The following is a 25937-nucleotide window of genomic DNA, read 5'->3' on the forward strand; positions in this document are numbered from 1 at the left end:
AGAACAACATCCTTTATTTAGCTGAAACCTGCACTTTTGCAGGGATCCACAGAGGCTCATCTCTGGCCGATACAGCATCAGCTTCAGGGGCTCGACTAGAGCATCCACTTCCAAGATGGCTCATTCATATGCTGTCAAGTTGGGGGTGACTGCCGGGGGGAGCTCAGCCAGGGCTGTGGGCTGCGACATCAGTCTCTGTCCATATGGGTCTCTCCACAGGCTGGTTTCCAAGAGCGAGCATCTCAAGAGAGTTAGGCAGAAACTGCACCATCGCTTATGATCTTGTGTGATCTATGGAAATCACACAGCTTCCTTCCGCTTCAGTCACAGGCCTGCCCAGATTCAAGAGAGGACAAAGACCCACCTCTCTATGTGAGGATGTCATGATCACATTGTAAGAAGAGCGTGTGGGATGACAGATGTGGCCATCTTGGAAAATACAATCTATCACGTGTTAGATCAAACCCTGGGATGAACTGTCAGCCCTTTGCAATTTGGTGCCGCATGTTAACCCAAACAGCAGTCTGCCTGCTTTGGCTTAGTCCAGAGCAGTAGGTCTCAAAGTCTGCACCACAGGCCAGCTGTGATTCTTGATAAAAGTTCCATCACACATGACAAAATGAGAAATATTAAAGTCTATAAGAAAACTTAATTTATTCAACTTAAAGGGCGGAGTCTTACTGAGATATTTTTCCTTCTTTTCTGGGATTAAAATATCTTTTCTTTTATTAAATGATAGTAATAGCAAATAGTTTTCTTAATGCTATCATGTCAATCTCCTCCCTTTATGTTTTTACACGTTTCCAATCAATGACATATGAAAGTCTAAGAAATCATTGTCTAGAAGCTATAACACTGAACCTAGCTTTTGCTTGACCACCTCTCACATAATATCATTTAATTTATTAGTATGCACTTCGAAATAATAATTACTCTGTGGGTGTTCAAAACACATCATGCAACTACCTGTGTAACAGCTCAAATGCAAAACATAAGGGCATTTCAATATTTCCATAATTCAATGCAACAAAAGGTCAGAAGAAGTAGCATATCTCTCAAAACATACTAACGTTATAGATCTATAGATATAAATGGATATTCGGATCCTCACATCAGTGGAATCTTTGAAGTGAGACAGGAATCCCTTGGGAATCTCCAAGTTTACATGCTTAAGAAGAAACATGGCATTCAAGATGAAGGTCAGTGAAGAAACTAGACAGACATCACGATGCTGGATATGTGCGTGGCGTGTTTGCTGGAGGAGTGGGAGTGGAATGGGGCCCTGGCACAAACAAGACGTAGAGAGAGAATTCAGGAGGTATTTTTATAATGGTGAATATACTCCATCAATGAATAAAGATCAGTGAGTTCTGTGACTAAGGTAGCACCAAAAGAGAATCCATCCAATTATTATTTCCTAACTCACTCTCTTATGAGCTCTTTGGGTACGAAGGAAAACATGACAAAGACCCTACCCCCCAAAAGCTCACAATTCACATGGGGAGGCAAGCATGTCTCCCCATGAACAAGCAAGTAGAAGACAGTTTGAGGCTATTAGCACTATGGGTGCCCAAAGAAAGAGGGATTCGTTCTTCCTAACATTAGGGACAGAGAAGGTCAGGGGTAGAGAATTATAGATTGCTTTGCCAAGGGTCAAGATGGACTTTTTTCCCGAGCTTCACTGAGGTATAACTGACATATAAAACTGTAAGATAGGATTGACTTTTGAGAAGTTCCCATAGCTGGAGGCAAGATGAAGAGGACCTGGCGTCTTAGTCCATTCGGGCTGCTGTAACAAAAATACCGTAAACCAGGTAGGTACCTTATGAACAACAGAAATGTATTTCTGACAGTTCTGGAGGCTGACAAGTCCAAGATGAAGTTGCCTGCAGACTCGGTGTCTGGTGGGAGCCCACTTCCTAGACGGCTGTTTTTTCGCTGTAACCTTACATGGCGCAAGGGGCAAAGCAGCTGTCGAGGAGCTCTTTCGAAAGGGCCTAATCCTGTTCGTGAAGACTCTGACTTCATGACCTAATCACCTCCCAGAAGCCCCACAATGGACATTAGGTTTCAACAAGGGAACTGCAGAGGATGTGGGGGGGAGGGATACAAACATACTGAGACCACAGCAGCGGGTAAAAGTTAGAAAGAGTAGTTTATAAGAAAGTAAAGGACCTATAATGACATAAAAGTGCCAACACAAGGAGTTTCAAGAAGACAGCATTAGCAAATAAATCAAAAGTTACAAAAAGTCTGAGGATAGTGAGTGAACGATGCACAGAGGAGGCAGGTTTATTTCATACCAGGGGTCTCCAGAAGTGCCTCGGTCTTATCCAGGACTCTTGGAAGGGAGACAGGAACCCTTCCCTAATCACCAAGACCGAATGCCTGGAAAGTAGGGTCATAGTCAAGATAAGGCTCAGAAAACGTAGAATTAGAGTAGAAACAACAAAAACGTCACCTGACCTTTTCCCAAATGACTACAGTGCTTAAAGAGAACAGACTCCTCACAATACACAGTGTGAAGAGAACGGAGCAAACAGGTCTTCTTTGTTCTATTCCATAAACACGCTCTGGAACTACCAGAGAGGGGAGTGGCGTGAGTGCCCTGTTCTTTTACTAAAGGCAACTGAAACTGCACTGCCCATACGTAAAGATCTCAAAACTTTAAAATTTGTGAGACAAATTTAAAATAGTATCATCTCAAAACCGTGGCTGAGAGAACGTCAGCTGACAAGAAATTACTGAATTGCTTATTTCTTTTGCTTCCTCTCTACAATGAAAAACTAGCTTTTAGGGTGGGATAAAGAAGAAAAAGTATAAGAAAAATGAGTAAATATGTTTTTTAAAAACATTGTCTTTCTATAAAGTTTTTCCAGTAAGTATAATAGATCAGGGGTATTTAGCTAAAGTGAAAAAAAAAAAAGACATTTCAAATCACTAAATATGAAACCAACAATGATATTTAAAACCTAAGAAATATAAAATAGAACAGAAGTGACAATGGCGTAGAGTCCAGTTATAATATCTGTATCACCAAACCTACAGAAGACAGGAAATCTAAATATGAAACTAAACAGATTTGTGTTTACTCATTTAAAGAGAGACCTAGGTTAAAGACAAATACATAAGAAGGTTTACTTAAGAGACTATATTGCACCTTACAGGTAAATTTAATTTGGACATGAAAAGTAAGAGCAAAGGGCCCGGCTCCAAACTCCTCTGAATATTTCCTTGCTCCAGAATACCATCCCGTAACTCTCCTTTGGAGAGAAGGGGAACAAGTCTTTCCTCTGGAAATTGCCAATGTCTTTTTATTATATATACAGAATTCTTCAAATGAATGGAAATTTCCTGCCTCAATCACACAGAAAGATTATTAGATTCTGAGCGATTCATCCCCAAGTGCTCTGTGGAAGGAGCATGAGGAGGTCACATGGGCCTGTGCCTGGGGGAGCAGAGGGAGAGCCCCTAACCTGCTGAAGAGGGATAAACAAAACATGGGTGACTTAATTTCGTATTTCAACGTTTTTATGAAACTCCACATCTCTTTTCTCAACTTCCATTGTCATGAATAGGTTTGCCTTTACAAATTCTAGAAGAAAATGTGGACTTTATAAAATATACATTTAGTAGGATGATCTTGGCCTCTCTTCTGACCATGGCTTATACAGTTTTGGCATTTTTCACTTGACCTGAAAGGAAGCAGATTTTTCAAATTACGTTTAATTGGATTGTGACATAAAACCAACACAAAGCCAGTTTGTAAAACAGTTATGAAATAAATCAGTATGTCCCAGCCTGAAACCAGTCATTAATTAAAACTTGGTGTTGGTATATCAATCAATTCAAGTACTCACATTCTCTCCGCACAGGTTTTTAAAAAATATTTAAAGCCGTGAGGTCACATTTCCCCCAAAATCAGTCTTACTGTTCCTAATTCTGCAACTAGATAGAGTAACTTTTTAATAAATTGCTTAACCTCTCTTACCTTCACTTTCCTCTTTGTAAAATGAAGGGGACATTTCGGACGTTCCATTAAGATGTAACACTTTCATAATATGAAGGTGCAAGTTACTGGGGTGCTTGGAGGACATATAGGGGACTTGGGGAGAGAGGTAATTCTTCCTCAGATGTGAGGAAGGGTGGGGTGGGTTGTTGGGCCAGGCTGTCGGTAGAGGTGGGGCAGGGGGAGAAGGTGGGAACTGAGCTGTATAACCAATAATTCAGGTCTTAATCATCTCACTCCCTGACTATCCGGGTCTCACTCCCTCTAGTCTCTTCTCCCTCCAACCCGTTTTACAAGGGAAGCCAGATTATTGCCCCCTACTTAATCCCTCTTCTCTCCTACCCCAACGCCTTTAATGGCAACCCACTAGCCTGATAACGAAGCCCAAACTTTCTAAGCTTACAATTCAGTACTTTTCACGAAACGATCACAAGTTAACTTTCTAACTTATTATTACTGTGCCTTAGTAATAATAAGACTCAATGACAATCAGCCAGAGGGATACTGACCACTGCCCTGTTCCCGCATTTGAACTTCTCTGAACATACACAGCACGTAGTCTGTCTTTCCTAGTGCGCTTGCTTGGGAGAGGCTCCTTAAAGCCAACCACAGTGTAAAGCGTCTGTCTCCCTGCAGCAGACCCAGGAGAGCGCTGTGTGCGTGTGTGTGTGTGTGCGTGTGTGTGTGTCTGTGTGTGTGTGTACACGCGCGCTCAGTAGATGCTGAGTATACATGGAAGGGATAATGAGCCACGCAACCTAGACTGATTCAAGTGTCTTAACCTTAAAAAAACCACAGCTCTTTTTGATAAACAGAACAACCTTAGGTTCTGGATATTCACATTCAAAGGAATGAAGCTGAACCCCTATCTCACGTCATATACAAAAATAACTCAAAATGGATCATAGAACTAAATGTAAGAGGTAAATCTATGAAACTCTTTACAGAAAAACATAAATCTTTGTGACCTTGGACTTGGCAGCGTTTCTTAGCTACGACAATGAAAGCACAAGCAACAAAAGGAAAAACAGACTGGACTTCATCAAACTTAAAGCCTTTTGTGCTTCCAAGGACATAATTAAGGAAATGAAAAGACAATCCATAGAATGAGGAAAAATATTTGCAAAGCATATATCTGATAACGGACTTGTCTCCAAAATACATAAAGAACTCTTACAACTCAACAATAAAAAGATAATCCAATTTAAAAAGGCGCAAAGGATTCAAATAGACATTTCTCCAAAGAAAATACACAAATGACCAGTAAGCACACGCAAGACGCCTAACATCATTAGTAATGAAGGAAATGGAAATAAGTTAAAATGACATTAAGATACCACTTCACACCCTAGGATGGCTAAAATTATTTTTTAGAAAACAAAAACAAATATTGATAATGTGGAGAAACCGGAACCCTCATATATACTGCTTGTAGAAAATAAAACATTGGAAACAGTTTGGCAGTTCCCCAAAAGGTTAACAAAGAGGTACCATGACCCAGCAATTTCATTCCTAAGTATGTACCTAAGAGGAAAGAAAACATGTGGAGACACAAAAATTTATTCACAAGAGTTTATTTATAATAGTCATTATTTATAATAGTCAAAAGAGCAGAAACTCAAAGGTCCATCAACTCATGAATGGATAAATCTGAGTCCATACGATGGGATATAATTCACCCATAAAAAGGAATACTGATACATGTTACAACATGGATGAACTCGGAAAACATTATGCGGAGTGAAAGGAGCCAGACACAAAATGCCACAGATTATATGATTCTATTTATGAAATGTCCGGAAGAAGCAAACACATACAGATGGAAAGTAGATTAGTGGTTACCAGGGGCTTGTGGGAGAGAGGAATGGGTATGGGCTTTCTTTTTGGGGTTGATCAAATGCTCTAAAATTAGATAGTGGTGATGATTATACAACTCTGTGAAGATACTGAAAATCACTGTATTATACATTGTTAAATGGGAAATTTTATGGTATGAGAATTATATCTCAATAAAGCTGGTAATTTTTTAAATCTCAGGTATGACTGCCTCCAAGATTCGAATATTGCACCACCACCCCCATTCACAGGACAGTATTTCCACAATAGGGTTTTCAAATTATAGTTATAATACTAAAAATGCTCTTTTAAATTTACTTTTCAATTACTGTTGACATACAATATTAGTTTCAGGCACACAACATAGTGATTAGACATTTATATACCTTATATGATCCCCTGATAAGTCTAGTACCCATCTGACACCATACACAGTTGTTACAATATTATTGACTATATTCCCTATCCTGTATTTTGCTTCCCCGTGATTATTTTTAGAACTCAAATTCTGTTACTCTGTCTCCTAAGAAGTCATGCCTTCCTAGTTGAAAATCACTGGTCAAAATCAAAAGCATAGTAAATTATATAAAATTAAATGATCAATGATGGTAATAACATTAAGTTTAGTAGTAGACATTCTCTATAGAAATAATTCAGTTATTATTTTAAGTTATTAACATTAAAACTATTAATGAAACTAGGGCGTTATATCACAGATTAGTGTCTGTAAAAAGGTTAATGGCTACTTAATGAAGATTGTTAAAATCAAAGTATCCCCGAAATAACAACACTGAACCTAATTTTCATCTTTTCTGACATTCAAAACACTTTTTATGCAAAACTTACGTGGTGTGGTCATTTTTATGAAGATAGGAGTCACGATATCTTCCAATTGTTGTTTCTGCTCAAAAAGCTCATTAATAGGAGCTTCCAAATGGGTTTCTAACCACTCACTTTTTATACGGCATGCACCAAGGATGGTATTCTAGAGACAGAAACAGACAATTTACTTGCCACTTATTAATGGAAAACTAAAATTCCATAGTATCTCTAACCCAGCTTTGTCCCTCAGAACTCTCTGTGATGATGGAATGTTCTATGCCTGCAGTGTCCAGTACAGCCACCATCAGACATACACATGGCCACTGAGTACTAAAAAAGTGGCTAGTGAGGAACTGAGTTTTTCATTTTATTTCATTTTAATGAGTTCAAATTTAAGTAGCGACGAATGGCCAGCAGCCACTGTATTGGCCAGTATAGCTCTCACATCAGTGAAATGGGAGTATAAGGAAACTCACAATGTAGAGCCATGAAGCCTTGGGCCAGTCCACACCCTGTCCCTAATTCTTTATTTTCATGGAACCCAGTGATAAAGAGAAGTGTTTGCGGGTTGGGAGTCAGTGGAAGGTGTGGGCCGCACGCGCCTCAGCAGACATGGTGGATATTATACTCCTCAGATGGCTCACAGAGGAGGAAGTGAGGAAAATTCAGGAAGGGCCCCACCTCCCTGAAAACCTCCCTTTTGCAAAACCATCTCTGTGTACATGTGCAGCAAACTGCTAGGGTTTGATTTAAGAGGTATACGGTTTTATGGTTTGTAATAATAAAGAGAAATGAGTAAATGTAAGTCCTCTCCATATTATTAAATAAGCAGCAGCATAGGCAGAAGTATGTAGCATGAAGTGGATTAGGAAAGATGTCCATAATATATTATAAAAGGAAAAAGAGCAAATTAAAGAATAATATGTATAGCATGATCCCATTTTTACAAACACAAAATCTCTTATAAAACTATATGTGTGCATACATATGTGTATATAATTGAAGGGAAAGTACAGTGAAATTAATTCAAAAGTGTTAGAACCACAGGGTGGTTAAGACTGGAAATGGAAAAGAAAAACTATTAAGTTTGCTTCAGACATTTCAATTTTATTCTAAGTATTACTATATGTGCCTAATATTTGCTAGTTCAAATAACCAAATATTTAAAAATAGAAATTAAAAAGGCCTTTATAGTAACTAGTTTGACAAAGTACTGTTCGTTTGTTGTGCCAGGATAATTTTGTTTTGCAGATCTAATAGCTCCAATAGCTAGTCAAACAGAATTTTGCCTATATTGTTTGTTTCATAGGAGATTTTGTAAAGTGTTTCAGAAACCACAGGTGAAATATGTAACTTACCATGTTCCCAGACTTGGTGATGCCTATGCTTTTGGCTAATTCTCTTTCATCAGAAAGTCACAGAACATCCTGCACAGAGATGCAGGAAATAATTTAAAACCCACCCACATTCCTGATACCTTGCATATCTCCCTTCTGCGTGTCTGCACAGCCAAAGCCAGTCCTCACATAATACTTAGTATACAGTAAATGTGGCACGCTGGCTTTAAATGAACTATCTTTATACCTGGGTATCTTTTTTTACCATTGTGTAAAATCTGATACATTACAGAATATGTAATGTATATGTACATATACACGAAGATATATGATATATACGCGTACCTAAATTTTGAAGCAAAATAATGAGCAAGCATCGGTGAGCCCTCTAATTTCTTCTGTGTCCCTCCCCCTTCCCATCCCCCTGCCCACCTCCAAGAGTTAGTCACAATCTGTATGCATACCTTTGCCTTCCTTTTAAAAATTGTGTTACCCCATATGTAGGCATCCCTAAATAATACAGTTTGATTTTGCTTGTTTTTGACCTTTATAAAAATCTATGTAGTTTTGGCAATTTTTTTTTTCACTCAACACTACATTTCTAAGATTCATTCGTGTCGGGTGAGATACTTAGGACATCTCTATGTCACTCTTTAATATTATTTAATTTAATTTTTATTAGTCTATCTCTTACCAGTAGTTTATTAAGAAAGAAATGAAGGAGGAAAGAAGGGAGGGAGGGACGGACAGATGGACGGAGAAGAGAGCAATAAGGACCACCACTATCTCTAAAGCATTAGCGTAGAAATTAAAGCTATGAGGAAAAAAACCTCAAAAGACCTCAGAATAAGCAGTAATCACAATGCAGTACCTTGTCTTCTTTACCGAGTCTCCCTTGTCCCTTTTCTGTCTCTGTTACAGTTGCAGAGACCTTTGCAATGTATTTTTTCAGAGCCAGCCTTGCATCTGAAAGAATAAGACAGTAAAAGACACAATAATATGACAAAGACCAAAAAAAAGAAATATGCTCAACTGTTTCAAATGTGCTATTTTATATTATAAAAAGACTGTATGTAGGAGATTTTGTATGGTTGTTTTCATTGAATTTGAAGAAAGATTAACACTCAACCAACACAGCACTTTGGGGCACTCACTATGTTCCTAGAATTTTTGAAGAACAAATAAATATAAGATGTGACACCTGATCCCAAAGAGACCATATTCTATTAAAATATCTACTGTGGAGAAAGGAACAAAAAAGACATTTCCAATACACAAACTGTCGCTTGCTTTACTCTTCTTGATCCTTCAAAATAAATCTAAAAAGTGCTTTCCTTTTAAAAAAAAAGTGTTTAAAGTAATCCCATTTACCATAGCACCCATAGTAATATCACAACATTTGCAAGATCCATTTAGATAAAATTGTAACACTTTGAGAGAAATAAAACTCGATAAATTGGACGGCTTATCACTTTCCTAGATGGAACAACTGAATATTATAAATTGTCGATTAGCCCCACATTAACTGAACAGTGATGTATTTGTTTCCCGTGGCTGCTAGAACAAATTGTCACAAATTCAGTGCCTTAACACAACACATGTTTATCCTCTTAGAGTCTAGAGGCCAGAAGTCTGACATCAGCTCTGCTAAGAAGTCAATGTGCTGGCAGGGCTGACTCCTTCCGTGGGCTCTGAGGGGAGAATCCATTTTCTTGCCTTTTTCAGCCTCTCGCGGCCGTCTGTACTCCTTGGCTCTCCCTCCACCTTTAGCACACATCACTCCAATCTCTACTTCTATCAGGTCACCTTCTCCTCTTCTGTGTCCTCCTCTCACTTACAATAAGGACACTTGTGATTATATTTAGGTCCCACCTGGGCAATTCAGAATAATCCCTGGTCTCAAGATCCTTAATTTAAGGCTATGCAGAGTCCCTTTTGCCATCTGAGGTAACATTCAGAAGTTCCAGGGATAGGACCTAAATATCATTGGTGGCCCTTTTTCAGCCTACCACATTCTGCTCTCTGGCCTTCCAAAATTCACAGCTATCCAACATACAAAATACACTTACCCCATCCCAACATCCCAAAGTTTCAACCCATGACATCAGTCTGTGTCCTGATGCTCATCTAAAACAGCATCCGCTCAAGAGTCTCCAATCTCATCATCTAAATCATCTCAGCAAGATATGGGTGAGACCTTCCATCCTGGGGTAAAATTCCTCTCCCACCTATAGACCTGTGACACTAGAAAACAGGTTCTCTACTCCCAAACTACAGTGGTGCACAGGTACAGAGTAACATTAGTAGATACTGCCCATCAAAAGGGGAGAAAATGGAAGGAAAAACAGAGTCACCCATCCCAAGCGATTCTGAAATCCCACGGGGCAAATTCCATCAGGTGTCAAGGCCTGGGAATAAGCCCTTGTGGTGAGGCTCCATCCCCTTGGTCTGCGGCTCCAGCCCGAGTCGTCCTTCCTTTTTCACGAAAGGTAGCCCATTTCTTGCAGCTCAATCGTTTTATCAGTCATTTCCTGCCTGGAGAGTTTTGGGAGTCTGGCAGCCTTTTTTCACGTTGTCCTCTCTCTGTCCCTCTATCCAAACTGGCAATGTTCCCACTAGTGTGACATCCTCAAATAAACCTTGTGAGTCTCTCTGCATGTCACGAAGATTCATTCATTAGACAAGAGGCTTCTCCACGGGTCCCCTCTTGGACAGTGTCATTCTGTCCCTGACTTCCGCTGGGATGGCAGTGGGGACCCATGAGTCACAGGCCTCATCTCTTCAGCACTGGCAAAGCACTGCCCAGCCCCAGCCATGCTAGGCTTTCCCTTCAGCGCTCTGGTTCCCGGCAGCGAATCTCTGAATTTTAGCACTTTCGCAATCTGGACGGGCTGACAAGTTCCCAAAGCATCAAGTCCTGTTTCCCCGGTGCATCATGGGTTCTTCCCTCAAGTCACCTTTCTCCTCTGACATTTCACTATAAGCAACAGGAAGAAATCAAGCCATGCCTTCAACACTTTGCCTGCAAATCTCTTCAGCTAAATGTCCAAGTTCATCACGTACAAGGTCTGTGCTCCTTATGATGGCAGGACACAATTCAGCTGTTTTCTGCCACCAGGGGACAGTTTCCAATACCAGGTTCCTCATTTCCCTCTGAGCCCTCGCCAGCAGCACCTTGAATGGCCTTATTTCCAACAACAGTCTGCTCACGGCCATCTAGGGTTTTTCCAACATGCCCCTCAAAATTCTCCCAGGTACCCACCACCCAATTCCAGAGTCGCTTCCACATATTTAGGCATCTGTGCTAGCCGTTCCTCACTTCCAGGTACCAGCATCTGTATTAGTTTCCCACGGCTGCTGTAACAAATTGCCACAAACTGGATGGCTTAAAACAGCACTAATTTATTCTTTCACAGTTCTGGAGGCCAGAAGTCCGCAATCAGTGTCACTGGACTAACATCAAGGCATTGGCAGGGCTGACTCCTTCTGGAAGCTCTAAGGAAAAAACCCATCCCTTAGCGCCTAGCGATTGTTTATAGTCCTCAACTTGTGGCCCCTTCCAAACCTTCGAAGTGCATCACCCCACCCTCTGCTTCCAGCATCACACCAGCTTCTCTTCTGTATCAAACAGCCCTCTTCTTTCCTCTTATAAGGACACTTGTGACTGTATTTAGGGCCCACCTGGATAATCCAGGATAATCTCCCAATGTCAAGATCCTTAACCAAATCATATCTGCAAAGCTTCTTCTGCCCTATAATAGTCACGGGTTCCAGCGACCGTTACCCGGGTATCTTTGGGGGCCATTGTCCAGCCTACCATCACCAGTAGACGCAATCTTGTAAAATTCCAAACAGAAAATTTTGAGAGGCTTAATGAAATCACTCTAAAGCTCAGCTGTATCACCTATAGTACCTAACAATCTCTCTAAGCGTCGTCTGCATATCGGTAAAGTAGACATAATACAAGTACCTTCCAGAGTCAAATTCGGACCCACATCTGGAATAGTATTAATGTGTATGGACCAGCTAACCAGTCTTCTTGCTTCCAGCCCTTCACAGCTTCAAACCCATCATTTACGTGGCGAACGGAATGAATGACCTAAACTGGAATCCAAGGTTTAGGTTTTGGCTCCACTAGTTGGATGACGTGGAGTCAGTGGTTTCCACAAATTTCAACAGAGGATGAAGTTTAGGGGAAGAATTAGTTGGACGAGGGAACTAAGGGACTTGCCATGAAACTGCATTTGTGTAACAAGCACACTGATTTTATTGAGAGCACACATGTATTTGGGGCGGCTTGGTAGAGACAGGCGATTACTGCAAACATCCTCTAAATGCCCCCATACCTGTCTCGGTCCATTCAGGCCACCATAGCAAAACACCACAGACTGGCCAGCTTAAAGCTATAGAAACGTAGTTTTCACATTTCGGGGGGCTGGGTAATCCAAGATCACGGCACCGACTTGGTTGCAAGTCTGGTGAGAGCCCTCTTCCTCCATGGCCAGGACCTTCTACTGTGTCCTCACATGGTGGAAGGGGCTGGGGAGCTCTGCGGGGAATTTTTGATAAGAACACTAATCCCATTCCTGAGGGCTCCATCCTCATGTCCTGTGCAGCTCTCAGCACCATCATACTGGGCATGAGGATTCCAACATGTGACTTCGGGGAGGACACAAACATTGAGATGACAACAATACGTTAACCTTCTAACCTCAGTTTCCCCATCTATAAAATGTAAGTAATAGAGAACAGCGCTCACAGGGTTGTCACAAGGATGGAACAAAATGCAGTACAATGCATGCAAATATCTTGGCACAGTGCCTGGTACGCAGTAATGCACTCAATACGCTGATGTCATGCTTCTCCTCAAAATTATAAATGACACCCTATGGATTATAGACTAAAATACAGGGACCTCCACAATCAATGTAGCTACAAGCTACCTTTCCAGCTTTATTCCTTCCAATGCTCATCCCGAAAGCCTATCCATTATTTACTTCCTATTACTGTCCCCAGACGTCAACATGGCCCACTCCTTCAGTTCCTTGGGTCTCTGCTCAAGCACCATCGTATCAGAGAGGGCTTTCCTGACTGCCCTCTGTAAAAGAACACACACACTCACTCATTCACTTGCTGGCAACTTCATAACCCCCGTACCACTCTATTTTTCTCTACAGCATTCCATAGATACAGATTTAGGTAGATGTTATTTTCTATGTCTCCCTACTAGAAAGTAAACTCCATGCACAGAAAGATTGTTTGTGCCTAGTTGTATATGCATTGATCCTAGAACACAGGAGATACTCAATAAACATCTGTCATATGAATGTTGACACAAACTGTCTTTGCTTATTAAGTTTCCTCAACCTCAGATGCCCTACTCGCATCGCCGCCCACCAAACTTCTACTCATTTCTCACAGCTTACTTAAACACACTTCTATGAAACTCCTTATTTCCCCCGGTAGAGCTCGTTGCTCTAGCAACTGTTACATGACTATAATTAGCTCTCATTTTTGTCTGCAGTACCTTGGAACTTTTATTATCTTATTTTTTTTTGCTTCTACCTCTAGATTGTTAAGATCCTCAAAGGCAGGGTCTCTGTCTCATTTTTTTATCACGTACCATGCCACGCTATCTTACTATCTCATCTTTTTTCTCACACACCATGCCACATTGCCCACCCCTCACCCACTACCTAATAGCACCACATTGCCACCAAAGGGACACAAGTTAAAAGGGGGAGGTACCCAATAGTTGCTTAACTATTTGAAGGGAAGGACCACTCAGAGTGAAAAAATAGAAGCAGAATATAGGTTGTGTGAAATGGTCTAGCAAGAGGTATTTTTTAAGCAGATGTAAAACTGCCACATTTCAAAAGGATTGGAAGAGATATAGGTAAGTTGTTTCCATGAAATTCCATTAATAGGACTACAGTTTGAATTTATTAGCTAGCAAAATATCAGTAAAGTCTTCATTTTGCATAAAATGGGAGATGTTCAAACCATTCTGGCAAAAAGCAAGAAAACAAAACGTATCCCTGAGAAACCCAAGTGACTGCTAGGTAACACCTGTTAGTTCCAGTGTGGTTCTTTATGACATCACTGAGTCTATCCTTGAGTCACTAGGACTATGTGACAATGATTGTCAGTATATGTTTCGCAAAGTAGGAAGATTATCTTAAATGTCTCAATCGGAGCACCACCCTCACTAATACCGAGGGCACTTCTGCTGTCTCTGACCATGTTTTCGGCTATAGATTTGTTTTGTCCCAATTGAGAAAGAAAGATGTCCATTCAAGGAATAGCTCTGATTTTTCCTCTGCTGTTTCTCTGCTTCTTAAGGGAGAGCTTCTGCATTTGCGATGGAACTATCTGGACAAAGGTTGGATGGGAGATTTTTCCAGAAGAAATGCATTATCTGAAAGTTAAGCCTTCTCCATCTCACTGTCTACCTTACCCTATGAACAAACTGTGCTGCGATTTTGCTAATATGGATATATTTCAGGATTGCTTACATCTCATGTATATTTTAGCACAAGCTCTCTTTTTAATCCTGTCTGTTTTATCTGTGCATTACCTCTTGGTGAAATGGAAGAAACACAAGAAAAAGGTGAATTAGTGATGCAAGCAGCAATAGTTATAGAATATCAGAGTTTAAAACACGAGATTATCAGCTTCTGTGAGGGAAAGTACCACATCTTATTTCTCTTTGTAACCCCCTTTCCCCCCTCCCCCCACCCGGCACCTGCCATTCACCCCCACCAAGTATCTAGCGGTGTCTTGTAGATACTCGGTGCCCAAAAATATGTACTGAGGTAGAAAGTCCTTAAAATAATCCAGTCCAATCCCTCTGTTTCAAGGCACAACACATATCAGGAAAGTGGTGAGCTCTAATGAGTAGAATGTATATGAACTGCAGCTATGTCTGGGTGCTGAGATAAGTCATCTGACCTTCCTCAGCTGCCTCGTCCACAAAATAAAGGGTCTGCAACAAGAGATCTGTTAGATCTCTTCCACATCTATCTAAGAAGACTAAGTATATAAAAATTGGCACGTATTCTTTTAAATGGACTGTACACTAATTTCTGGTGTTCGCAGAACTTGCTGGCAAATGGCACTCTTAAACTAATTTCCCACTTTGCCAAGGGAACCGTATTCTGAGGCAATCGTCAAAGCTCAGTGACCTTCACGACAATTAGATAGTTATAAAATGACTCTGATTTGATTGCGTTATCCCTTGAGGCGGTCTAGCAAAGGGAAATATTTTGATAATATTCAAATAATTTCTCCCAGTAGAATGTGCTAACCACAAAAAGCACTTTTTAAATGTGTGCTGATGGTGGTGACTATAATCTTATATGGGGGCATATACAAAAGAGTATGTCTTCTCCACTTGTACCCTTCTCCTATAGTAACCTTTCCTTTGTACAAATAAGTAACGTGTGGTGTTTGGAGTTTAAGTGCATACATCCAGAAAAAAAATTTAATTTGAACTGCAGTAAAAAAAAAAAAAAAAAAAACACGATAATATCATTTTTCTCCTTTTAGCTGAAAGACAAAGTCTCCTTAGATACATTTGGTAATGACCTACAAAGCCAGTCCCTCTGTGACATTGACCAAATACTCTGCAAACTGGTTGCCACAACTTCGATGATGACCGAGTACCTGAATCAGGTATCCCATCATCATTTGGCAAAGAAAGTCAAACACCGAAAACCAAAGAAGAAGAAGTGTGAAGGAGAAGTGGCCAGAGGATACTAAACACACCCGTGTACAAATGTAGCCCTGTCCAATGTGGAGAGTACCCAAGAAATCCATTGAGAACTCAGGTGAGGATAAAAATGGTTCTTTGCGAGCCTTTGTAATTTCTTGTCACCGTTACTGAAACTTTCCAAAGAAGTCTGGGTTGAAAAGTGATCTCTACTCAGCTTAAACAGTCATCCACGCTTAGTAAAGTCCTGGGGAAAAGATGGTACACTGTCACTGCTTCAGGTTTAAGTATTTTATTCTTTTTAGTATATTAGGCTACTAATTATCAACTGATTGGTAGAATAGAGTCTTTAGTGTTTTAATAAATCCCTGATTTAAATATTTGTGACTTTTCTTACGTTCCTGAACAAATTTTATGGCCACAAGGAAACTTAATTTCCCATCTCATGTTGTTAAAATAGTATGAAAGTATTAAGGAACAGATTAATTTTTTAAATATAATGGTTTCCATGTTCAGTTTGGTAAACGATGAACTAAATATCAACATTTTAAAAATGTCCAACTTTTGTTGATAAGATGCCTCAATTTTTAAGAAGTATTTCAGAATTTTGTTGCTCAGCCACCTCAATTTTTCAGAAGTATGGTTACCACACTTACCAACAAAAACTGGGAGGAGACTGATCTGAGACTAGGACAGAGTTCATTAAAAACATGCTAAAATCCCAGAAAAATATGCCAGATCTGTAACATATTGTTAAAAACAAAACAAACAAACAAACAAAAAAACCAAAAAAAAACTTTTAAAAAACAATCCTTGAAACAGAAATGGGCAACTCTACAGTTTTACAAGTAATAGAAAAGAACAGTGCCTGCCCTGGGTGACTGCGGACTATGAAAAGTTTATGATTCGACTTGCCACCTTCGCCTCCTTACCTCCACTCCTCCTTAGCACAACCCTACCCATATTTCCATTATTGTTTGTTCCATCCCTTCAGAGTTCTGAACTGCCAAATAATTCCCTTGAAGAGAACACTGATATATTTTTCTTTTAATGAAGGACTCTCGAACACTTAAAAAGTCTCCAAACCTCAAAAACATTTACCTCTAATGGCATTTTCAGCAGTATGGAGGGGATTCTGGGGTAGGGAGTCCTCAACCCCTCCAGGTGCCTCCTGCTCTAATTACTAGAACAAGAAATGGGAAGTAGTTTGTATTCTTGGTAAGTCTGAACTACAATGTTAAATTTCATGTTGAGTAGTTTGTTTCGGACTACATTGCAGAGCTACGTTACCATGAAGCTCCAATCTCTACAAGTGTACAGCTGATCTGGAAACAGAATACTAGTTTATAGTATTATCGTCTTCTTTCGTCTTATCACTGGGAAATGTTAGGTATAATTCCCCCAAGAATGTAAAGACTGAACTAAAACATGGATTTTAGGGAGAAGGACACCAATGAAACTCCACACCCAGAGCCCCAGCCTGTTTCTTTCCAGAAAAATTTGTCCCTGAATTGTGTTTTTTAAGTACTGGGGGGTTATTCTTTAAAAATGGATTGTAAATTATATAATGTGAATTTCACCTACAATAACTATTCATTGTGGGATCAATTCAATTCTTTGCTATTTGTTTTCTTTTTACTTACAGATCTAATCATAAAAATTGAAGGTACGGACAGAACTATTGCCCCTAGAAAACATTTAGTGCAAGAGGACAATGACCTATAAAATAATCCACAAAGTATAATTCACCTTCTCCTTCCCAAATGTGCTTCCTTCCCTCAGCTTCCTTATTTCTATTAACTGTCCTGGTCCCCTGCTCATTTGACTGATAAGCAAGCTCCTTATTGCTACCAGGTGACTCTTCCTATCACTTTCATCCTCTTCCCTTCTTCATAAGTTTTCAGTGGCTCCAGTGCTTTGTATCATTTTATTTAATTCTCACAACAACCTGCAAGTGGAAGGACTTATTATTGGCCCCTTTTTCTGGAAAATGAAACTGAGGTATAAAGAATGTAAGTATGTTGTCCTTGGTCACTTAGGTTTCAAGCGGAAACACCAGTATTTCAAGTCAAATAATGTACTTACTAACATTTACTATTCTGCCTGCGCTGTAGCCTACCTGTGCAAACTGACTTGAGTTCCAGGAAGGCAACCTCGTCACTCACCTCCATCCCTCGACGTGCCACTTTCCTTCCCAGCTCTTTTAAGATTTTGCTCACACCCTTTTCCCTTCAATTGTGTATTCAAATCCCATCTCTTCTAGGAGGCCCAGTTCAGCTCCTGCAAGCTCTGACCACTCCATAGCACATATCCCCATTCTGCTGATTTATCCTTACTCCATCTTTCTCTTGTTATTTAACTGTAGGATGTGTCTACAGCTTATCATCCCCCACCTACCAAATGCCCAGAGGGCAGGGGCAACCAATTGTACCTACAACAATGTTGTGCTCAGTGGGCATTTAAAAAATGCCTGAAAACACAAATGCAAATAACTGCAGGAGCGAATGCCAGGAACTTCGTTAAGTACGAATTTTTCACCCACTGTTGGTACGCATACACAGGTATATCTCCCTAAAATCGCTCAGCTATATTCTACAGGCCTATGGAAATGACTTACGCAGAACGTTAGTAAAACTCAAAAGAACGCATAGTGTTTTTGACCTTTGATTGAAGCATCACATAACACAGGAAAGTGCACAGGTGGTCAGTCAGCTCCCCCCACCCTGCAAGCCTCCTTACCTGCCCAGTCCAGGAATTCAACACACGCGGTCTGGGAATACCGAGCGGCAACGTCTCGAGCACGTTCTTCCCGGAAGTTCAGAGCTTCCATGTCAACGTCCAAGTCCACCAGTGCTTTCAACGTTCCCAGACGCCCCCAGGCTGCAGCACAGTGCAAGAGCGTGTAACCTGACCGACAAGGGGAAGATGCTCAGGTGCGAGGGATGCCGCCCAGCCAGGCTCATCACTGCAGTAATATCACTAAGCACTGACTGTTGACCAACCTACGCTGTGCTGAGTACTAGGAGATATTTACACTTATCTTATTTAATCCTCATAACACCCTCTAAGGAAAATACAATTATTAGCCCCATTTTGCAGGTGAAGAAGCAGAGACACAAAATGATTCGGTAACTTGCCCAAGTCACACAGCAAATGCCCTTAACTATACCATGCTGTACCGTATCATCATGTATACACACATTCATTCGCATATATGTGTGCGTGCATATATGATATCTGCAAAATATACAGCAGGCACATCAACTCTATCTGACTTTGAAGACAGCACATAACATCTTCGCACTGTCCTAAGTAATAGTGAAGAGAGAAAAGACAAAATACCTCTGGCAGTTTTTTCATTCAGATTCACACCATATTTTGCCAAAGCTCTGATCACATCACTTTGCCCGGCCATGCAAGCTGCATACAACAAATTTCTCCCAATGACGTCTTCTTCCAAGAGGAGCTGCATGGCCTGGTCATGATGAGGGTTCTCAGGATCCTCAAAAATCTTCTGTAAACCTTCCACATGCCCCGTGAGAGCAGGTTGCAACAGGGGATTAATGGTGTCTGTTTTCTCCTCTTTCTGCTCCTCTTTCTCTTCAGCTCCTTCTTCAGCTTCTCCTTTTTGCTGTGAGAAAAATAATGATTTTTCTGAACTTTCTGACTTTGGGGGTCCTTCTGACTCCATTTACTCCAAAACTACCTGAGACAAAAAAAAAAAAAAAGGAATAGAAATATACTCAGACAAATTGGTATTTATTGATTTATTCGGTTAGTCCACTGACAATATAGATGGGATGAAAATATTTAACTGGCTGAATAATTATGAAATAAGGTATTTATCCATTCAATTAACAACGTTTATGGTGTACCTACCGTCAGTCAATACACTGCCTGAATACATACAAAAATGCTGAATACGTGATATGAATAGTAAATTCAATACAAAAAGGAGTAGTGATCAAGATGGGCTAGATTCATTGGGAAAAGAGTGAAAGAGAATGATAGAGATTCACCTGCCTAAACATGGGTCCATACTGCAAAGAAGTGAGAAATACAGTTGGATCATTGGAGCCAGATTATTAAGGCCTTAAAACATTAGGCACTGAAGTTTAAAAAGAACTCAGTGCCTCAGTAATGCTTACTGAAAGCTTACTAATGTACTCAATGCTGTGTAGACATTATATAAACTACAAAGAATGCTATTTATTTCCTGCCCTCAACAATTTACTTTTTCGGGGGAGAAAAGGTGACATGTGCAAAATAAGTGTAATAAAAGGTCACAGATGGAAAGTATCGTAAGAGATGAAGTGCTATGCAAATTTAGAAGGGACAAGATTAATTCCAGGTAGAATTAAAATCCAGATGGAATATTAAATTGGGAACGCTTCAGAGAAGAGTGGTACAATTCCCTCCTATATCTATAAGAATGTTTGTAGCATTGGTGTTCATACAGCAAAAATCCTAGGTGGGGAAAAAGAAAAAAAATGCCCACAAACAGGAGCATACACTGTGGCATATTTACACAAATCGTATAGAGAAGATAAAGTGAGTAAATTACAGTCGTATACCAAGTGGCAAGCAGCTCTGACATGGCTCCCTCACCCTGCAACCTGGTATTCACACCTCTGTCTTTGTGTAATTCTCTCCCCATGAACGCGGGCTAGACATAGTGACTTTCTCCTAATGTGATGGGATGTCACTTCTGTAATTCAGTTATAACAGATTGTGACTTTCGTCTTGTTGGTATTCTCTCCCTGGCTCTTCTCACGTTCTGTGATGGAGGGGGCCACCTTTCAAGAAACAGAGGGCAACCTCTGGCCAACAGCCAGTAAGGAACTGAGGCCCTCAGTCCAATACGTCATGAGGAACTTAAATTCACCAACGACCGCTGAGTGACCTGAGAAGTGGGTCTCCCCAGCTGAACCTTGAGATGACTGTGGCCTCACACACACCTTGACTGTAGCCTCATGAGAGACCCTGAAGTAAAAGATCCAGCTAAGCTGTGCCCTGATTCCTGACCCAGAGGAACTAAGACATAATGAATGTGTGCTATTTTAAGCTACTGAGTTTGTGGGTAATTTGTTACACGGCAATAAATAAGGCACACAACAATATGAATGAATCTCAACAATACAATATTAACTAAAAAAGTACATCCAAAAAAAAATATATATATATATATCATATGTAGTATATTTTTGTGACGTTCGAAGCCATTAAAATTAAAATAGACTTTTTAGGACTACAAGTAAATTCAATGACACTATTCTAAAATGAAGCAGAAGAAAAGCAAGATTGAACACAAGATTCAGGATAGTGGGGCTGGAAAGATGCAGGAAATAAGATAAAGAGCATCATATATTTAGCAAAGAATATGTCATTTAAGCTGGGCCATAAAGAGTGGGCAAGATTTGGTCATTCAGAAGTCAAAAGGAAAAGAAATCTAGTTAGAATAACGTCTCTTGTTACTATAGCTCTACATTAATCTCTACCGTCACTAAATGTGTGTAATACTTATACACGTAAGTTGTTGAAGTTAAGAATTCTTTGATTGCAAGTAATACAAAAATAGTAAGATTGACTTTTTAAAGCAGATTATTTTCACAACATAACAAGAAATTTAAAGGTGGAGATGATTCAGCAGCTCAAAAATATACTCATATATCCAAGCTCTTCCTATCTTTGTATTCCATCATGATGGAAAGACTTCCATTATCATGGTGGTTGCTTTATGGTAACAAGATGGCCATCATAATTCCTGTTACTACGTCTGCATTTGTGGAGATCAGAGGAAAAAAGAATGATTTCCCTGCCTCTATAACGAAAGCAAGCAATGTAGAAGGGGATAGGAATGCAAGGGGAGCTAATCAACCATAAGATTGGATCCAAATCTTATCTTTGAGATTGTTTCCTTCAATTCCTTTATTTTACAGAATACTGCAGAAAGGAAACTTGGAATCCTTTTGAGTGCCTGGAGTCCAACTCTCCATCCTCCCAACACACACACACACACACACACACACACACACACACACACACTTCCTTAAAGAATCCCAATCTCTGTTTTAGAGAATTTTCCTAATGAAGATAAAGCTGACTTCCCACTGCAGAAGTCAAAGAGGCAAGATCCTCCTTCTCTCCATCTCAGCACACGTGTGGAGGCAGACACATAAATTAGGCTCAGCCAGTCAGCTGTTCAATCCCAGAATCTTGACTCTTGTGTTGCTGTTGTTAATTATTGCATTTTTTAAATTACTATGTAACACTGTATTAGTTTCAAATGTACAACATAATGATTTGGATATATTGCAAAAGGAGACAATTACAGATGATTGAGATCAACTTTAAAACCAATCGAACATTTCCATTATTTTTTCCTAAAATCAATGAATGCTCATGAAAGAAACTAGATCACAGACAAAAATAAATTACATTCTTTGCCCATAAAAGTTATAACATGAATCAAAATTGCAACCCCACTACATATAACCAAAGTTCATAGAGTAAGAGTGGACGGAGGCAGAGGGAGGGCTGGAACTATGAAGAATGGCCTACTGGGCTGTGAGTCAGAAGACCCATGGTTTCCTTTTGATTCTGGTTATTATGTGAATTTTCTGAACTCTCCTCATTTGTGAAATAAGAATAGCACCTGCTCTGCCTTACTAAATTAGCGTGGGAAAATGAGCCTATTAACTTTTCCTTTTAACTACTATAAAGTGAACTCTTTGGAGGCAGCTAAGGCACTAATAACAGAAAATCAGACAGGTCCCCACCCCACTGGCCGTTAAGAGTCCGGTGGGGGAGACACCAGTAAATCATCAGTGACAGCGTGAGATATAGGATATAAGGGAGATCAGCAGAGGGCGCTTTGAGAGCAAAGGAGAGAAAAGTGGGGAGGTCCCCACTTTTCCCAGTAGAGCCTTCCCAGCAGAGGTGACACTTCAGTATTGAAGAGTAGGGGCCTTAAAAGAACGGGGGAAAAGACAATCCAGGTAGGAGGAGCATAAACAAAGGGCAAGGAAGCAGAAGAGGCAGCATGAGGCTGTGGCAGAGGAATTGCTGTTGGGGGTCTAATTTTTAAGCCAAGTTTTAAAAATGCAGTCCCTTGAGGATTTCAAGTCCCAGCGCAAGAACAAGTTTCCCAAGGGCTGCCCTGGGCACCAGGATTAAACAAAAAGAAGGCCTGAGAAAGAGGATACTGAATGGCAGCCCTGCCTTGCGACCCATGAGGTCTGGCGGAGGGGGTACCGGCCACTTCTGGGCAGCGGAGTTTGCCTTTGGACCTGAATCCCGCAGGGACCTCCCGGGATTCCCCGTCCCCCCCAACCCCACCCCCCCAGCCCAAGGCTGCCCTCGAGACAGGTCCCGCTACCCAAAGCGCAGGGCACAGGCAAACACTCCTCCCCTCCAGCACCCGCCCGGGAGAAGCCCATTCCCCCCACTGCCACCACGGCCCTCGGCGCGGATAACCTGCACTCACCGCTCTCCTGGCCCCTGGGCTTCCGCGGTTACCATGGTGACGGCGCACCCGGCGCGCCGTAGCACCACCCCAGCGCCGCGGTTCCGGCTGCGCGCGCAGGTAAAAGTTGCAAGGTGTGGGAAGAGGGAGGGGCCTGATGGAGACGATGGTTCAAGTCGCAGTGGCTCAAAGCGTTGTGTTCGGAGGGTGGCCTGCCGGGTTTTTTCTTTATTTTGTAAGTTTTATGTAATGTGGTCTGTATTTATTTTACATTTAAAAAAATAAAATTTAAAAATAAGAAGTGCACATTGATTGCCGGCCTGTCCTAGTATTATCTTTGGCCTTTAAATGGAAGAATTTTCCAGAAAGATGAGGATACATTCTAAAAACTATGAAAGATCGTAATTATAAGGCGCAGCTCACTTAATTTTTTAAGTATTGCAGGTCTTTCTCTTATGGTTTATGGTCATTGACACCAACAAGAAGCGTTTCCTGAGACCTCACAAAAAATATTCACATAGAGCAGAGTGAAGACAGGGACGTTTTTCTACTGAAGACAAAAGGGTGAAGGAAAACATTCATTTCTTTACTATTTCTACAAGAAAATCATTAGGGAGGATATAATATTTTAGAGAAGCTCAGAACATTTGAGCTGAAGAGCTCAGAACATTTGAGCTGAAGGTTGAGTAGCTTGGTTTGAAAATGAACATTTTGATACGTTCTTTTTTTCACAAGGATTATGCAGCTGTAAAAAAAAAATGAGGATGGTCTCTAAATACTTAATGTCTCCATTGCAATCCATGAGCCCAGTTCTGTATAGGAGTCTCCTACCATCAATCTAGTTTGTGGAGGAGAGCCAGTACTGAACTTATTAGTGATTCTGGGTACCCCTCTCACCAGCACCTGCCTTATTACTTTGTTAAATGATGTATCCTCTGGTCCCTCCCACGGAATGTAATTGCCTGGTGGGTTTTCCAGGCTTACACAGTATATTCACTCTAGCTTGCTCACGTTTTTGAATCGTTTAATCCCTAGTTCCACTGCCTTCCTCGGCAATCCTGGCATCTTTACCTCATTTAGTATGGGCCATTCCTCTCCATGCTTATGAGGCCATTTTTTTCAGCATGTTTGCACCATCTCCTGAGATCCTTGTGAAGTTGTTAAATCCTGTATCCCAGGAGAGAGCTTCCAAATTAATTAAGTCTCCCTTACTTAACTTTGTATTCTGTCTCCGTTGATCCAGCACTCTAAGAATTCAGTCCCATGTGTACTCAGCAAGATGTCCCCATCCCATATGTGAAAGTCCCACTCTTTCCCAACTAGCACCCTGTCCTTGGCATAGCAGACATGCCGATATTGAGTTTACTCTTCTTTGAGGTTCTCCTACTCATGATTAAGTCTTGGACCTGCTCCTCAGATTTTCCTGCTCTCCAGTGGCAGAAGATGTATTCATTACCTAGGCAATCTTTGACGTTGATGCTTAGTTTTTAATAGCCAATTTATCACTGTATTTCATCAGATAGCATCAAATGAGCTTAGCCACAGCCCACCCATATTTCTTCTAAATATCTCTAACGCCTAATATATTGCACCTACTAGAGTGTTTCCTTCCACCAGAATATACAGTTTGCTAATAGTTGCAACAGCGGCACTACATTGTGTCAGGGACTACCTGTACTCCCTCTTGCATCAGTGATGACATCCTCTTTTCTAGCCTAGCAGCAGGTGGTCCACACCAAAAATCCCATCTAAGTGACTGCTTCTTAAACCACTCCTGTCATTCCTGGACTCCCCAGGAAGCATATTCTGAGATAGAGTTTAGCAGGCAGGAAATTGATTAAGGGATGCTCTTGAGATCAACACCTGGAAAGAAAGGTAAGGAAACAAAGCAGAGGGGATAGTTGGGCTGCAAGGTAATCTCAACAAAAGCCTATACAGACCCTTTGGGCAGCTCTGAAGTTTGGATGGCCCTTTAGAACTGTCCCAATATGGGGCAAGGAAACCGTCATCAGCGAGTCACTGGTTGCAAGGAACCCCAGGAAAGGAGTGAGGCTGTGGGCAGGCAACTTCTTCCACAAAGGTGCTTCCCAGAAGGCTGACAGATAAGATCTCTCAGTCAACAGCACTTCTAGTGGCTGAGGGATTATGTCCTTCATTCTTTACATATGATTATGTCCTTCATTCTTTACGGATGTCTAGGTGATGTACCATGTTTCCCCGAAAATAAGACCTAGCCGGACCATCAGCTCTAATGCATCCTTTGGAGCAAAAATTAATATAAGACCCGGTCTTATTTTAATATAAGACCAGGTATAATATAATACCGGGTCTTATATATGACCGGGTCTTATATTAATTTTTGCTCCAAAGGATGCATTAGAGCTGATGGTCCGGCTAGGTCTTATTTTCGGGGAAACAGGGTAATAGGTACATGTGGACCCCCATGTATGCATGCATCAATCATTCAATCCACAATTAGGGACAAGACTGTGCCAACAGGAGACTCACCTGCTACAAATAACCCAAAATTCCTAGCTTTCCGTGACTACTCCCATCTTTCTGTTGCCTTCTCCTGTGGGAAAAAAAAAAAAGAGGAAAGGAGGAGGCTTCAGCATTCAAATACTGCCATTCAGCGATGAACTCGCAAAGTGGTCACCCTTTGGGAACACAAGAAAGAAGACGCGCGGTGCTTGCGGTTAGCTGAGTCCCCAGCAAAGACAGCTGCTACTTCCTGAGCCGCCCCGGAACCTCTTGGCG

General features: G+C 40.9%; 2 protein-coding genes across 4 annotated transcripts; one reads left to right on the plus strand and one right to left on the minus strand.

The window, feature by feature from the left end:
• Positions 1 to 3: 3 nt before the first annotated feature.
• Positions 4 to 25917, minus strand: ANKRD45 (ankyrin repeat domain 45). Of its 3 annotated transcripts, none has more exons than XM_019724090.3 (6): positions 23202 to 23326; positions 19058 to 19421; positions 18455 to 18622; positions 8876 to 8970; positions 6692 to 6830; positions 4 to 3695 (listed from the first exon to the last, which is right to left on the minus strand). In XM_019724090.3, the coding sequence occupies exons 2-6, from the start codon at positions 19404 to 19406 to the stop codon at positions 3667 to 3669; spliced, it is 780 nt and encodes a 259-aa protein (XP_019579649.3). In that variant the 5' UTR covers positions 19407 to 19421; positions 23202 to 23326; the 3' UTR covers positions 4 to 3666. The 3 variants fall into 3 exon arrangements, with proteins under 3 accessions (XP_019579649.3, XP_074178250.2, XP_088657696.1); XM_074322149.2 differs by lacking the exon at positions 23202 to 23326 and adding an exon at positions 25689 to 25916 and having other exon boundaries at positions 45 to 3695; XM_088801570.1 differs by lacking the exons at positions 4 to 3695; positions 23202 to 23326 and adding an exon at positions 25689 to 25917 and having other exon boundaries at positions 5568 to 6830.
• Positions 12611 to 15963, plus strand: TEX50 (testis expressed 50). Its single transcript, XM_019726185.3, has 2 exons — positions 12611 to 14614; positions 15553 to 15963. The coding sequence occupies exons 1-2, from the start codon at positions 14291 to 14293 to the stop codon at positions 15763 to 15765; spliced, it is 537 nt and encodes a 178-aa protein (XP_019581744.1). The 5' UTR covers positions 12611 to 14290; the 3' UTR covers positions 15766 to 15963.
• Positions 25918 to 25937: the final 20 nt, after the last annotated feature.

Source organism: Rhinolophus sinicus, chromosome 11 (genome assembly GCF_057876585.1).
Source record: "Rhinolophus sinicus isolate RSI-liver-muscle chromosome 11, RSI-T2T, whole genome shotgun sequence".
Lineage (NCBI taxonomy): Eukaryota > Metazoa > Chordata > Mammalia > Chiroptera > Rhinolophidae > Rhinolophus > Rhinolophus sinicus.

Excerpts from the sequence above, each read along its gene's own strand:
- ANKRD45 (XM_088801570.1), bottom strand. The coding sequence starts at position 19,406 with ATGGAGTCAGAAGGACCCCCAAAGTCAGAAAGTTCAGAAAAATCATTA. Across the intron at positions 8,971-18,454 it reads TGAATTCCTGGACTGGGCAG|ATGCAAGGCTGGCTCTGAAA; the intron begins GTAAGGAGGCTT and ends TTATTCTTTCAG. Across the intron at positions 6,831-8,875 it reads GACTCGGTAAAGAAGACAAG|AATACCATCCTTGGTGCATG; the intron begins GTACTGCATTGT and ends TTCTGTCTCTAG.
- TEX50 (XM_019726185.3), top strand. The coding sequence starts at position 14,291 with ATGTCCATTCAAGGAATAGCTCTGATTTTTCCTCTGCTGTTTCTCTGC. Across the intron at positions 14,615-15,552 it reads GGAAGAAACACAAGAAAAAG|CTGAAAGACAAAGTCTCCTT; the intron begins GTGAATTAGTGA and ends TTCTCCTTTTAG.